The following is a 12,844-nucleotide window of genomic DNA, read 5'->3' on the forward strand; positions in this document are numbered from 1 at the left end:
TGTACCAAACTAGCTCCACCTTTAAGATAGTGCGAAGTAGCTAAAACCCTGGTTAAAACATACAACATTAGCTAAAATACGATTATAAAACCTTATCATGCTAACATTAGAATGCTAACATAGAAGCCATTAGCATACTTCCAAGATGGTGCCAAGTAACAAAAATGCCTAATATTATGGTTAAAACATCAATCAATCAATCAATCAGAGTTTACTTATGTAGCCCTTAATCACAAATGTCTAAAAGGGCTGCACAAGCCACAACGACATCCATTGAACCAGTTAGCATACCTTCAAGATGGTGCTAAGTCACAAAATGCATGATTAACAGGGTGAAAACTTACACAATTAGCTAAAATAGTAGCATTAAATTCTAGCATGCAAACATGAAACAAGTTAGCTCCAAAATGGTGCCAGGTAACACAACGCACGTGTACGTTTAGCTAAAATGTTAGCATGCTAATGCTAAATGTCAGCTTTCGGGTCAGAATTTCAGGCCGCCGATTTGTGACATTCTGGTTGCTTTATTATTAGTTTTGCAAGACACAGCCGGACCCGTTCATCACTCTACTGCGCAGTGCATGCGCTACCTCTCTCTCTCTTTACTCGCCCACTTACTCGCCCTCTTTACTCGGTTTTAACACAGTTAAAACCGATCTAACATCAACTAGTGCAAGTTAAATGACTGAATTTGGTAACAGATTGCACAATTTGTGTTTTATCTTTAACAAAAGTGTGTTATGCCTGCTACATGGCTTATCTGTGTACATTTATACATAGTTTTGTTTTCAGTACTTACTAATAATTGTATTTTCCTTAAAGCACAGACCAGGATTGGCAACCATAAATCACACTTTTTTTTTCTTTTTTTTTTACTATATTCTAACCTAATTCTTGATTATGGAAAATTGTAAATTGTTCTTTGAGTGCAACAAGAAAAACACAATGTGTTTAATGCCCTTTAATTTTAATTTTAACCTTCTAAAATAGTTTTTTGAGTACAATAGGAAACATGTTTATTGTATCGTAAGATTTTATGTTAAAATCAAATCAAAATTGACATGTTTCCGTAGTTCCCTTTATTGGGAAAAATATCGAAAAGTATCAATATAAATGATATAATGATATGATATAAACTATTGGTTTCGGCACAACCCTAGTATCAAGTAACAAAATGCACGATTAATAGGGTGAAAACGTACAAAATTAGGGTAACACTTTAGTATGGGGAACATATTCTAAGTAACAAAGACTTAATTTAGAGTTATTTGGTTAGGGTTAGAGGTTAGTAATGATGAATATGTTCCCCATACTAAAGTGTTACCAAGGCCATGCAGAATTAGGCATTAATAAGTACTTAATATTGACTAATTAAGAGCCAATATGTTACTAATTTGCATGTTCAAAGCAACTAATTAATGGTGAATATGTTCCCCATACTAAAGTGTTACCAAAATTTGCTAAAATACTAGCATACAATTTTAGCATGCAAACATGGAACAAGTTTGCATGCCTCCAAGATGTTGCCAAGTAATGATTATTAAGGTTAAAAGTTGCTAAAATGCTGGCATAAAAAGTTTGCATGCTAAAATTGGCAAACTTGGAACCAGTTAGCATACTTCCATGATTCCGCCAAATAACAAAATCTATGATTAGTAGGTTAGCATGTGCAGAATGAGTTAAAACATCTACAACCGCTCAGATCAAACGCTCTCTCGGCCTCCACTCTCCTAAAAGTGCATTTCATCCGAGAATAGCCCTGCTGAAGGACAGTCTAACAAATGGGAATACTTGTGTGAGCCCTAGGCTGCAAGATTACAGCCATAATCCCAGTCCAAATCCCGGACCTTGAAAATGGAATTGCACCCTGGGGCTCCTGTGAGTTCCCGTCTTGACCCGGGGGGCGCGTTACCCAACAACCTGTGTTGTGTCTGCGTCTAAAGAGCGTTTGCAGGAGGAGAATAAGAGGAAGGAAAAGCTACGTGGTAGTTGGCTCGTCCGTGTGTGTTTTGGACCGCCGGCGACACGTTTCTCACCGCCTCGGTAATTGCCAGTTCTTTTGTGGGCTTGGCTGGTACAAAAATGAAGAGAAAAATACGCTTTGGGAAAAAAAATATTGTAAAGTGGCTCGAGTGGGGAAGAGAAAACGAGAGGACAGAAAGGCGAGACAGAAGGAGCCGGACTTGGTGCCAATGCTCTTGGGTTGTGTGCAAATTTGTCCATTCAGCCTCCGTCACACGCACACACACGCGCACAAACAAACACACACACACACACACACACACACACACACACACACACACACACACACACACACACACACACACACACACACACACACACACACGCACACACACACATTCTTGTATTTCGTACCTTCTTGAGACCTCCGAAGAATGCCTACCTCTTTAGGACCACCCTGTCTAGATATATAAAGATTTGTATTTATATATTAATAATATATACATACTATGCAAATATAAAAAGGCTTGTTGTGAAAAATAAATTGAGATTTCACAAGAAAAAGGTCACAATTTCACAGGAAAAACTAAGAATTTTGGCAGTGTTAATATAAAAGTCGCCATTTTACTCAAGGCAAGTCAAAATTTTACAAGAAATACTGTACATTTGTGCGATATTATGATAAAAGTTGGAATTTTACCCTATAACAGTCGCAATTTTACAAGAAAAGCTTAAAACTTTGGCAATTTTATGAAAAGAGTCGTAATTTTACTCGACAAAAGTCACAATTTTTAAGAAAACTTTAAAATGTTGGCAATATTATAATAATAATCTGAATTTTATTACAAAAAATGTTCACTATTTTACAAGAACAACAAAAAAATTGGCAATATTGGGATAAAAGTCAGAATTTTATGACAAATGTCACCATTTTGCATTAAAAAGTAATAATTTTACGAGAAAATATTGCAATATTACAGAAACAGAAAGAATATGAGAAATTGTCTCCAATTTTATAGGAAAAAAGTTTTTGGGTTTTTTTGTAATTGGTTTTTGATCTTCATTATTTACTCCAAGTTATTACAGTATATCTCTATGTACATTTTTATTTTATTTTTTAAATTAATTTTGGCCAAAAGGGGCGCATTTCAATTTCTTACACACACATGTTATTACATATGTTGACCAGAGGGGGAGCACTTCAAATTTTTACACACACTTGTTATTTCATATGTTGACCAGAGGGGGAGCACTTTTAAAACCGACACACAGTAAATTTAAAGAATTCCTCCTTTTTGGGACCACCTTAATTTTGATGGATTTCACCACCAGGGGGTGCAAATGAGATCTCTATTTTTTTGTTTTTTTTGTAATGTGCTTAAGGCCGATGACAAACGAGTCACGGACCACAGATGGCCCCTGTGCCGCACTTTGGGCAACCCAGCTGTAGAAGTTAACTGTTAATGGCCACTATAGTCTTAGTACCGTAGTGTATTTGTTCATCCTATGGTCACATGTGGGACGCGGGTTGTCTTACGTCAGCACCGGAAGTCGTAAAATCAGCTGTTCACCTGGCTGGTTTTTGGAGGGATGAATAGGGAAGTCCTTCTTTAGCTTGTTTGATCATATATTGCTGCCTTTGCACCTGTCATTGTTTACTTTTGTATGCACATTAAATCAACAAAAAATCCTGACTTTGGAGCAATGTTCACGGACCCTAGTGTTTGGCTCTCTATTAGATGCAATGGTTTTCCGTATTGGGGCCATGATTTATGTCCTAACTTGTTCACCGCTCCTCATATGGAAGGTACTTTTCTTTGTTGATGTGTCAAGAAGGGTAGAAATACAAGAACACACACACACACACACACACACACACACACACACGCACGCACACACTCTTAGGGAGAGTGTGGCCAAGGGAGCACAGCAGCCGCCAGAAGAGTTCAGCCATGAGCACATCTAAAAACAGCAACTACTGTTTCCTGCTAGTGGGAAAGCATCCACTTGGGTGGCAAAGGAGAACACATTTAAACTCTCCCTCCACTCACGACAAGTCCACATTTCGGTAGGAAGGGGATTCATGTGGACCCACTCGTCACGGTTGACCTAACACAGGGATGGTTTTCATTGAGGGCCACATGGCAGTTATGGCTGCCATCAGAGGGCCGCTTGTAACCGTGAATAATGTAGGAATTTGCCTCTGGATTTCAATATTAGTTATATAAATTGTTTTAAGTAGACTGTCGATTTCACAGTAAAAACTTTACATTTACAAAATGTTACTGTAAAATAGTGTTTTTATATTTCTTACAACATTTTACAGTAAATATAAAAACAATACGACTGTTTTGTTTTTCGTTTTTTTACGGAAAAAGCTGGCAGCTTAATTGCCAGAATTTTACTATTAAATTTACATTGGTTTTTACAACATTATATTGTTAATGGAAAAACAATATAATTTTTTATTTTTTTTCTGGCAATTTAGCTGCCAGTTTTTCTACCGTAAAAACAAATGTATCGTTTTTCCATCTACAGTAATACACCGTTAAATACAAGATTTTACAGTAAAAATATGGCAGCTCAGTCAACAGAATTTTAACACCAAAAAACGGTAGTTTTTTAAATATACAGTAATATGCTGTAAAGAACACCGTAAAATGTATGGTCATTTTTATTATTTTAGTGAGTAGCTTGCTGTAAAATCGTAAGTCAAGCAGATATTAAAGTATTTTTTTATTTAGACAAAATGTTTTTGAAAAGTGTGATAATATACTGTAATATTTGTTGCATTAATGGATACTATTATTTTTTTCTGTCAAAATGATAAAAATCCATTACATTTAGTGAGAAAATATTAAGTACTTTATTGACACATGTCATTTCCAGGTGTTTGCGGGCCAGATAAAATGATGTCGCGGGCCAGATCTGGCCCCCGGGCCTTGAGTTTGACATCTCTGACCTAAAACATGAAACGTGACTGTGGAGGGCGGCGTGGCCTGCGGGCCTGCCGCGGAACGGGGTGTGCAAGGACCGGCCTCGAAGACAGCGACAGGTGAGTAGATGGCCCAGGTGGGCCTTGTTATCTAATCAGCTGTCGCCTTTATTAGCAGCAGCCGGGACGAGACACGGGGTTGCAGTTGGGAGCTGGAGAGAGAGTGAGAGAGAGACACACGCCTAAAACAGTCTGCTGAAAAGCAATCCAGGCCGTTGTGGCAAAATGACAAGACTGTATTCAAACTGTCTACCGGGCTCACGGAAGATCTTTCGGACTCAGGAGAACCCTCATGGCAAAGAGACGTTTACAGTGCCGAATTGGGGGTTGCACTATCAACTTTAGTATAGTGTTGACTATCTTAAAACTTTGACTACAGCGTCAGTTGTTATGTAGAGCGGCGCTTTCCATCATTTTCAGCAGACTGCATTGCAAAACATACGGGTATTATGGCGTGTGTGTAAGGACCCCAAAATGGCACCTATTAGAAGACATATTATCTGGCGTTTTGTTTCGCAATATTTTGCAAAACCAACTTTTCTTGCCTATTAATACCTGCTGATGTCTATTTGAGATCTGCATAAGTCCCGAAAATATGCACGCGTCAGCCATTGTAGTCCATAATCTCCTACTTTTCCTCCATCCTCTTGTTGTGGAGCGTTCATCCCATTTTTAATACAAAGTAGCGCACAGTTCTAACATATGTGTCCGTATACTCGTTATGGAAGCGCTAAAAACTACCTCTAACTCATTGGCAGTGCGCCTTACAATCCAGTGCGCCCTATGGTCCGAAAAATACAGAAAAAGCCAAATCAAAACATGCTCGTGACTTTTTGAGTTAGTTACCGTGGAATAAAGGAAATTGATTGAAGTGTCTTGTCAGTCATCCACTGTATTTGTCTCCGTGGTAACGTACTGTGTATATATTTGAACAGTGTTTATGTTGTGTACAAGGTGTGTTTATAATATGTTGTGTAAAGGAAATGTCAATACATTTTACCAAGATCTTAGTTTTACTACATCTTGTATTTGAGATTGTTTATAGGGTTTGGCCAAATAAGTGCTCAGCTTCAGCCTAAACCAGGGGTCGGCAACCCAAAACGTTGAAAGAGCCATATTGGACCAAAAATACAAAAAACTAATCTGTCTGGAGCCGCAAAAAATGAAAAGTCTTATATAAGTCTTATAATGAAGGCAACACATGATGTAAGTGTCTATATTGTGAGCAAGTTTTAATGTCGTAAATGTGATGTTTTATGTATTTGTTTACTGTTTTTAATGTAACCTTGCTGCTGCCCTCTTGGCCAGGTCTCCCTTGGAAAAGAGATCTTTGATCTCAATGGGATTTTACCTGGTTAAATAAAGGCTAATAATAATAATAATAATATTAGCTATAATAGCCTACTATCAAAATGACTATGTGTCGCAGGCTGAAGCAAATCTTCGTTGACAGAAATGTTGAAATGTAATATTTATTCTACACATTTTCACAACATTAGAAAGCATTAGTAAATCAGAGGCTACTCAGAGGGTGAGGTAACTCCTGGAAATTACTGGCTTTTAATGGCCAAAGGTATAGATGTGTGTGTCCAAGTTAAAAGAAACAGCAGGCTGTCTTCTTCTAATGGATTTATTACAATCTTTGGCAAGCTAGGTAATGTTTGCTGTGGTCTGGAACAACATGGCACACAACTATCTGAAATGCAGCCAATGTTACATATAGATAATGTGTCATGAGACATGCAAAACTAAATTATATACAAAGAGGATACAAGTAAAGGAAATTAAATGAGCTCAAATATACCTACAAACGAGGCATAATGATGCAATATGTACCTACACCTAGCCTAAATAGCATGATAGCATCAATTAGCTTGCAGTCATGCAGTGACCAAATATGCCTGATTAGCACTCCAACAAGTCAATAACATCAACAAAGCGCACCTTTGTGCATTCACACACAGCATAAAACGTTTGGTGGACAAAATGAGACCAAGAAGGAGAGGAAGATTTTACATGTAAACAAACTGTTGCGTCACAGTCCACACTATGGTGAGTTCAAAAACCGCCGGAATTAGTAGGACAAAACCATGTACACCAAATACTGTCATCAGTGAAGTATACACACAAACATATTAAACAGTGGGCTTTCTAACAATTGGGAAGGTTTGTGTCATGTTTGTCCTCAAACAAAAAACATACTAAAAAAAAATAAAAAATTCCCCCATCTTTTTCCATTTATAATCATTTTTTTCAAATGCTCCAGGGAGCCACTAGGCTGGCACTAAAGACCCCCGGCCTAAACCCTTTCGGTCTGTAAAATTGTCCATTTATGAATTAGTTGATGTAAAACTGTTTGTTTATTATGTTCACCACTGACCGAAGAAATAATAAACTAACCTAGTAGAAATCAAATTAGCAATTAGTCTCCAGTTTGGTGTTATTGGTTACTTTTCTGTTCAGTATCACTTCCTGTTTGTGCGCTCTTATTTTTTTTTAAAGCATTTCCTGTTTAGTGTCTATGTTTTGCAGCACCTTTTACTGTCTGGTCCTCACCCTGCCCGCACACCTGTTCCTCATTGGTAATCAGTTCAATTCAGTTCCACCTGCTTCCCTCTTTCAGTGCTGCTTCCTTACCGAATGTTGGTCAAAGTGTGTTAAACATCGTCACACCTAATCCCGTTTCCTGAACTATTTATGAAAATCCGCCCTTAAATGTTTGAGTTACGTTGCGAACAGAAAGTCCTGGCAGAGGTCCCAAATAAGGTCAGTGTGACTCAGTAGCGTGAGCAAATGCATGACATCATGTACAAAATACCTATACTGTTTGTGTGGTGGTTTTGCACAGAATGAATCGTGTTTACCTGCAAAGACTCCAGGAAGCGAAAGGATCCCAGGCGTCGACCTCGAGGGACCAAACAAAAGGTGGAGTTGTGGAGCAGCTCTTGGTAATCGAACCTAGGAAAAGGTAAACACTTTATTACTAGAAGCACATACTGTACCCAATAATGCATCACTTGTATGTATTTGCAACCTTTATTTTGATGACCGCCAACATGCCGTACACTTTTATATAGGGTCAGAAACGAAAGAAAAATGAAAATAACAAAGCCTTTTGACCTGCTCCTGTATGTACACTCCAAGTACACCATTACTTTTGCATCTTAGCTATACCTGTAATACTGTAGATCGCCCAAAAGGGGGAAAGTATGCTCACGAGCATCTTATGGCAGGGGTGTCAAACGTACGGCTCGAGGGCCGGTTCAGGCCCACGAACGGGTTTTATCCGGCCTGCGGGATGAGTATAAAAATGAGCCAAAATTTTTGAATGAAAGAAACTGCCGTTCTAAATGTGTCCACTAGGTGTCGCAATAGCAATTTTTTGTATCTTTGTAGGTTATGCCAGTGTTTTTCAACCTTTTTTTGAGCCAAGGCACATTTTTTGCGTTGAAATAATGCGGAGGCTCACCACCAGCAGAAATGATTTTAAAAAACGAAACTCAGTTGACAGTAAAAAGTCGTTGTCGCAATTGTTGGATATGACTTTAAACCATAACCAAGCATGCATCACTATAGCTCTTGTCTCAAAGTAGGTGTACTGTCACCACCTGTCACATCACACCCTGACTTATTTTGAGTTTTTTGCTGTTTTCCTGTGTGTAGTGTTTTAGTTCTTGTCTTGCGCTCCTATTTTGGTGGCTTTTTCTCTTTTTTTGGTATTTTCCTGTAGCAGTTTCATGTCTTCCTTTGAGCGATATTTCCCTCATCTATTTTGTTTTAGCAATCAAGGATATTTCAGTTGTTTTTATCCTTCTTTGTGGAGACATTGTTGATTGTCATGTCATGTTCGGATGTACATTGTCTTTGCTCCACAGTAAGTCTTTGCTGTCGTCCAGTATTCTGTTTTTGTTTACTTTGTAGCCAGTTCAGTTTTAGTTTCGTTCTGCATAGCCTTCCCTAAGCTTCAATGCCTTTTCTTAGGGGCTTTGTAAACAAAATAAACAAAATGCCTTTTGTTTATTTTTGGTTTAAGCGTTAGAAACCTTTTTACCTGCACACTGCCTCCCGCTGTTTCCGACATCTACAAAGCAATTAGCTACCGGCTGCCACCTACTGATATGGAAGAGTATTACACGGTTACTCTGCCGATCTCTAGACAGCGCCGACACTCAACAACAACACATCATTTGTAGATTATAATTACTGGTTTGCAAAAAATATTTTTAACCCAAATATGTGAAATTAGATAATCTCCCACGACACACCAGACTGTATCTCACGGCACAATAGTGTGCCACGGCACAGTGGTTGAAAAACACTGTTATGTTACATATGTAAAAAATAAATAAATAATAAACCACGTGATGTTAGTACACCAGTCGAGGAAAATGAGCAAACTACATAAATAACATCCTGTAATTAGATTTTGCTAGATTGAAAATGAACACACAGTTGACTGATGAACATTATCACATAATTTATTCAGAAAGTATAAATAACGACAAATAAAGATAGAATACTATTAACCGCAACATGTAAGTGTAAAAAAAACATGATTTGTACATTATCAAAATGTGCTTGTTCCATTTCTAAACAAAGAAAAAAATCTGAAGTTGTCTTTATTTTTAAGTTATCGTGCCGTGATTTTACCAGTCCGGTCCACTTGGGAGTAGATTTTTGTCCATGTGGCCCCCCATCTAAAATGAGTTTGACACCCCCGATCTATGGCCTATTGATTTGTTGCTGTACAAAAATAATGTAGCGCAGCCGTTAGCCACACTGTACATTACCCAGCCTGCATATATTTATTTCATAGTGCTGCCATGCAAAGAAGCCCAAATACAAAACCTGTACATCAATCACTCCAACTGCTAACTGCGACGGCTGCTTGCATGGCCGCTGGACTACACACTCACACACCTACACTTACACACAAACACACGTGACAATATTTCATTATGTATTTGCAGTTTTTCTCATGATTTAAACACACATTTGACTCACAGATGTATAAATATGTCTTCTGTGTAATCATGGATTTTTGAAGATAAATACTTGCTTGGGTAGGATCACTGCACGGCATAAGATTTGAGGGTATGATAAACTTAGGCAAAAGTGTATGTGTGTGTATGTATGTCTATACTGTGTATGCATATACAGTACAGGCCAAAAGTTTGGACATACCTCATTTCAATACGTTTTCTTTATTTCCATGACTATTTACATTGTAGATTGTCACTGAAGGCATCAAAACTATGACACCTGTGAAGTGAAAACTATTTCAGGTGACTACCTTTTGAAGCTCATCGAGAGAATGCCAAGAGTGTGCAAAACAGTCAGAGCAAAGGGTGGCTATTTTAAAGAAACTAGAATACAGAACATGTTTTGGGTTATTTCATCTTTTTTTATTAAGTACATAACTCCACATGTGTTCATTCATAGTTGTGATGCCTTCAGTGACAATCTACAATGTAAATAGTCATGAAAATAAAGAAAATGCATTGAATGAGAAGGTGTCCAAACTTTTGGCCTGTACTGTATGTGTGTATTTGCATGTATATGTATGTGTATGTGTGTATATGCATGTTAAAGTTAAAAAGTATTGTCACACACACACTAGGTGTGGCGAAATGATTCTCTGCATTAGACCAATCATCCTTGATCACCCCCTGGGAGGTGAGGGGAGCAGTGAGCAGCAGCGGTATATGTATGTGTGTATATGTATGTGTTTATATGTGTATATGTATGTGTATATGCATGTATATGTTTGTATATATGTGTGTGTGTGTGTGTATGTACATGTGTATGTATATATGTGTGTATATATACACACACACACACATACATAATGTAAATGTGTGTGTGTGTGTCACATTCATTCCTCTCAAGCCTAGGTGACAGATATGTGACAAACACAGTCTCTATGTATCTCTGATGACACTCTAAGCCTCTAGGCCTAGTGGTTAGAGTGTCCGCCCTGAGATGGGTAGGTTGTGAGTTCAAACCCCGGCCGAGCCATACCAAAGACTATAAAAATGGGACCCATTACCTCCCTGCTTGGGACTCAGCATCAAGGGTTGGAATTGGGGGTTAAATCACCAAAAATGATTCCCGGGCGTGGCCACTGCTGCTGCTCACTGCTCCCCTCACCTCCCATTGAGTGAACAAGGGGATGGGTCAAATGCAGAGGACACATTTCACCACACCTAGTGTGTGCGTGACAATCATTGGTACTTTAACTTTAACAAAGTTAACAATTTTTCGTCTCAATAGCCTGATGAAGAGTACTGTTTTAATACCAATTGAACCAGGACATTTAATGGTCTATTTTATGGATCTCACACACATTGTTGGAGAACAGCAATTTGTGCAAAATGTAGAGAAACATTTAAGAGTTGGACGTGTGCATTCAAGCGTTGAAAGACGCTCACCTGTAAAGATTGTGGTGCATTATACGTTCATCTTGATGTTTTACCCCGAAAGTGGAATATCCCCAACGTTTTGCTTGACACAAGTTCCAGGATGTAGTTTGATGTCGGAGAATCGATGAATACATGTTTTGTGTTTGTGTGTCACATGTGGTTTTGGGGTCAAGCTTGGTTAAACTGACCTATTTCTGTCTGTGGGCTTGTTTTTGTGCTTGCAACAATGTGTGACTGGGGGCCATGTGTGTGTGTGGTGGTGTGTGTTGTTCTTGTATTTCTACCCTTCTTGAGACATCAACAAGGAAAAGTGCCTTCCATATGAGGACCGGTGAACAAGTTAGGACCGAAATCATGGAAAACCATTGCATCTGATAGACAAGGGCATGGAGACTGTTTCTACAAACATTTGTGAAAGAATGGGCCGCTCTCAGTGATTTCCAGCGTGGAACTGTCATAGGATGCCACCTGTGCAACAAATCCAGTCGGGAAATTTCCTCTTAAATATTCCAAAGTCAACTGTCGGCTTTATTATAAGAAAATGGAAGAGTTTGGGAACAACAGCAACTCAGCCACCAAGTGGTAGGCAACGTAAACTGACAGAGAGGGGTCAGCGGATGCTGAAGCGCATAGTGCAAAAAGACTTACTGCACAGTCAGTTGCTACAGGGCTCCAAACTTCATGTGACCTTCCAATTAGCCCACGTACAGTACGCAGAGAGCTTCATGGCCGAGCAGCTGCATCTAAGCCATACATCACCAAGTCCAATGCAAATCGTGGGATGCAGTGGTGTAAAGCACGTCGCCACTGGACTCTAGAGTGATGAATCACGCTTTTCCATCTGGCAATCTGATGGACGAGTCTGGGTTTGGAGGTTGCCAGGAGAAACGGTACATTTCTGATTGCATTGTGCAGAGTTTGAAATTTGGTGGAGGAGGAATTATGGTGTGGGGTTGTTTGTCCAGGGTGTACCCCGCCTTCCGCCCGATTGTAGCTGAGATAGGCTCCAGCGACCCCGAAGGGAATAAGCGGTAGGAAATGGATGGATGGTTGTTTTTCAGGAGTTGGGCTTGGCCCTTTAGTTCCAGTGAAAGGAACTTTGAATACTCCAGGATACCAAAACATTTTTGGACAATTCCATGCTCCCAACCTTGTGGGAACAGTTTGGAGCGGGCCCCTTCCTCTTCCAACACGACTGTGCACCCGTGCACAAAGCAAGGTCCATAAAGACATGGATGACAGAGTCTGGTGTGGATGAACTTGACTGGCTTGCACAGAGTCCTGACCTGAACCCGATAGAACACCTTTTGGATGAATTAGAACGGAGACTGAGAGCCAGGCCTGTGTGACCTCACCAATGCACTTTTGGAAGAATGGTAGAAAATTCCTATAAACACACTCCGCAACCTTGTGGACAGCCTTCCCAGAAGAGTTGAAGCTGTAATAGCTGCAAAAAGTGGACCGA

General features: G+C 39.2%; 1 protein-coding gene and 2 long non-coding RNA genes across 4 annotated transcripts in view; 2 read left to right on the top strand and 1 right to left on the bottom strand.

The window, feature by feature from the left end:
* Window positions 1-5,019, top strand: part of LOC133636033 (uncharacterized) — a 30,068-nt gene extending 25,049 nt beyond the window's left edge. For both annotated transcript variants that reach the window (XR_009822163.1, XR_009822164.1), the window contains exon 5: window positions 4,852-5,019. This is a non-coding gene — a long non-coding RNA (uncharacterized LOC133636033). The remainder of the gene's footprint in view (window positions 1-4,851) is intronic.
* The window catches only part of ext1c (exostoses (multiple) 1c), a 201,478-nt gene that overhangs the window by 32,928 nt on the left and 155,706 nt on the right, over window positions 1-12,844 (bottom strand). The window contains exon 3 of the mRNA XM_062029627.1: window positions 7,822-7,915. Within this exon, the coding sequence (XP_061885611.1) occupies window positions 7,822-7,915 (94 nt within the window). The remainder of the gene's footprint in view (window positions 1-7,821; window positions 7,916-12,844) is intronic.
* Window positions 7,469-12,844, top strand: part of LOC133636031 (uncharacterized) — a 28,345-nt gene continuing 22,969 nt past the window's right edge. The window contains exons 1-2 of the long non-coding RNA XR_009822160.1: window positions 7,469-7,723; window positions 7,806-7,925. This is a non-coding gene — a long non-coding RNA (uncharacterized LOC133636031). The remainder of the gene's footprint in view (window positions 7,724-7,805; window positions 7,926-12,844) is intronic.

This window comes from Entelurus aequoreus, linkage group LG20, assembly GCF_033978785.1.
Source record: "Entelurus aequoreus isolate RoL-2023_Sb linkage group LG20, RoL_Eaeq_v1.1, whole genome shotgun sequence".
NCBI lineage: Eukaryota > Metazoa > Chordata > Actinopteri > Syngnathiformes > Syngnathidae > Entelurus > Entelurus aequoreus.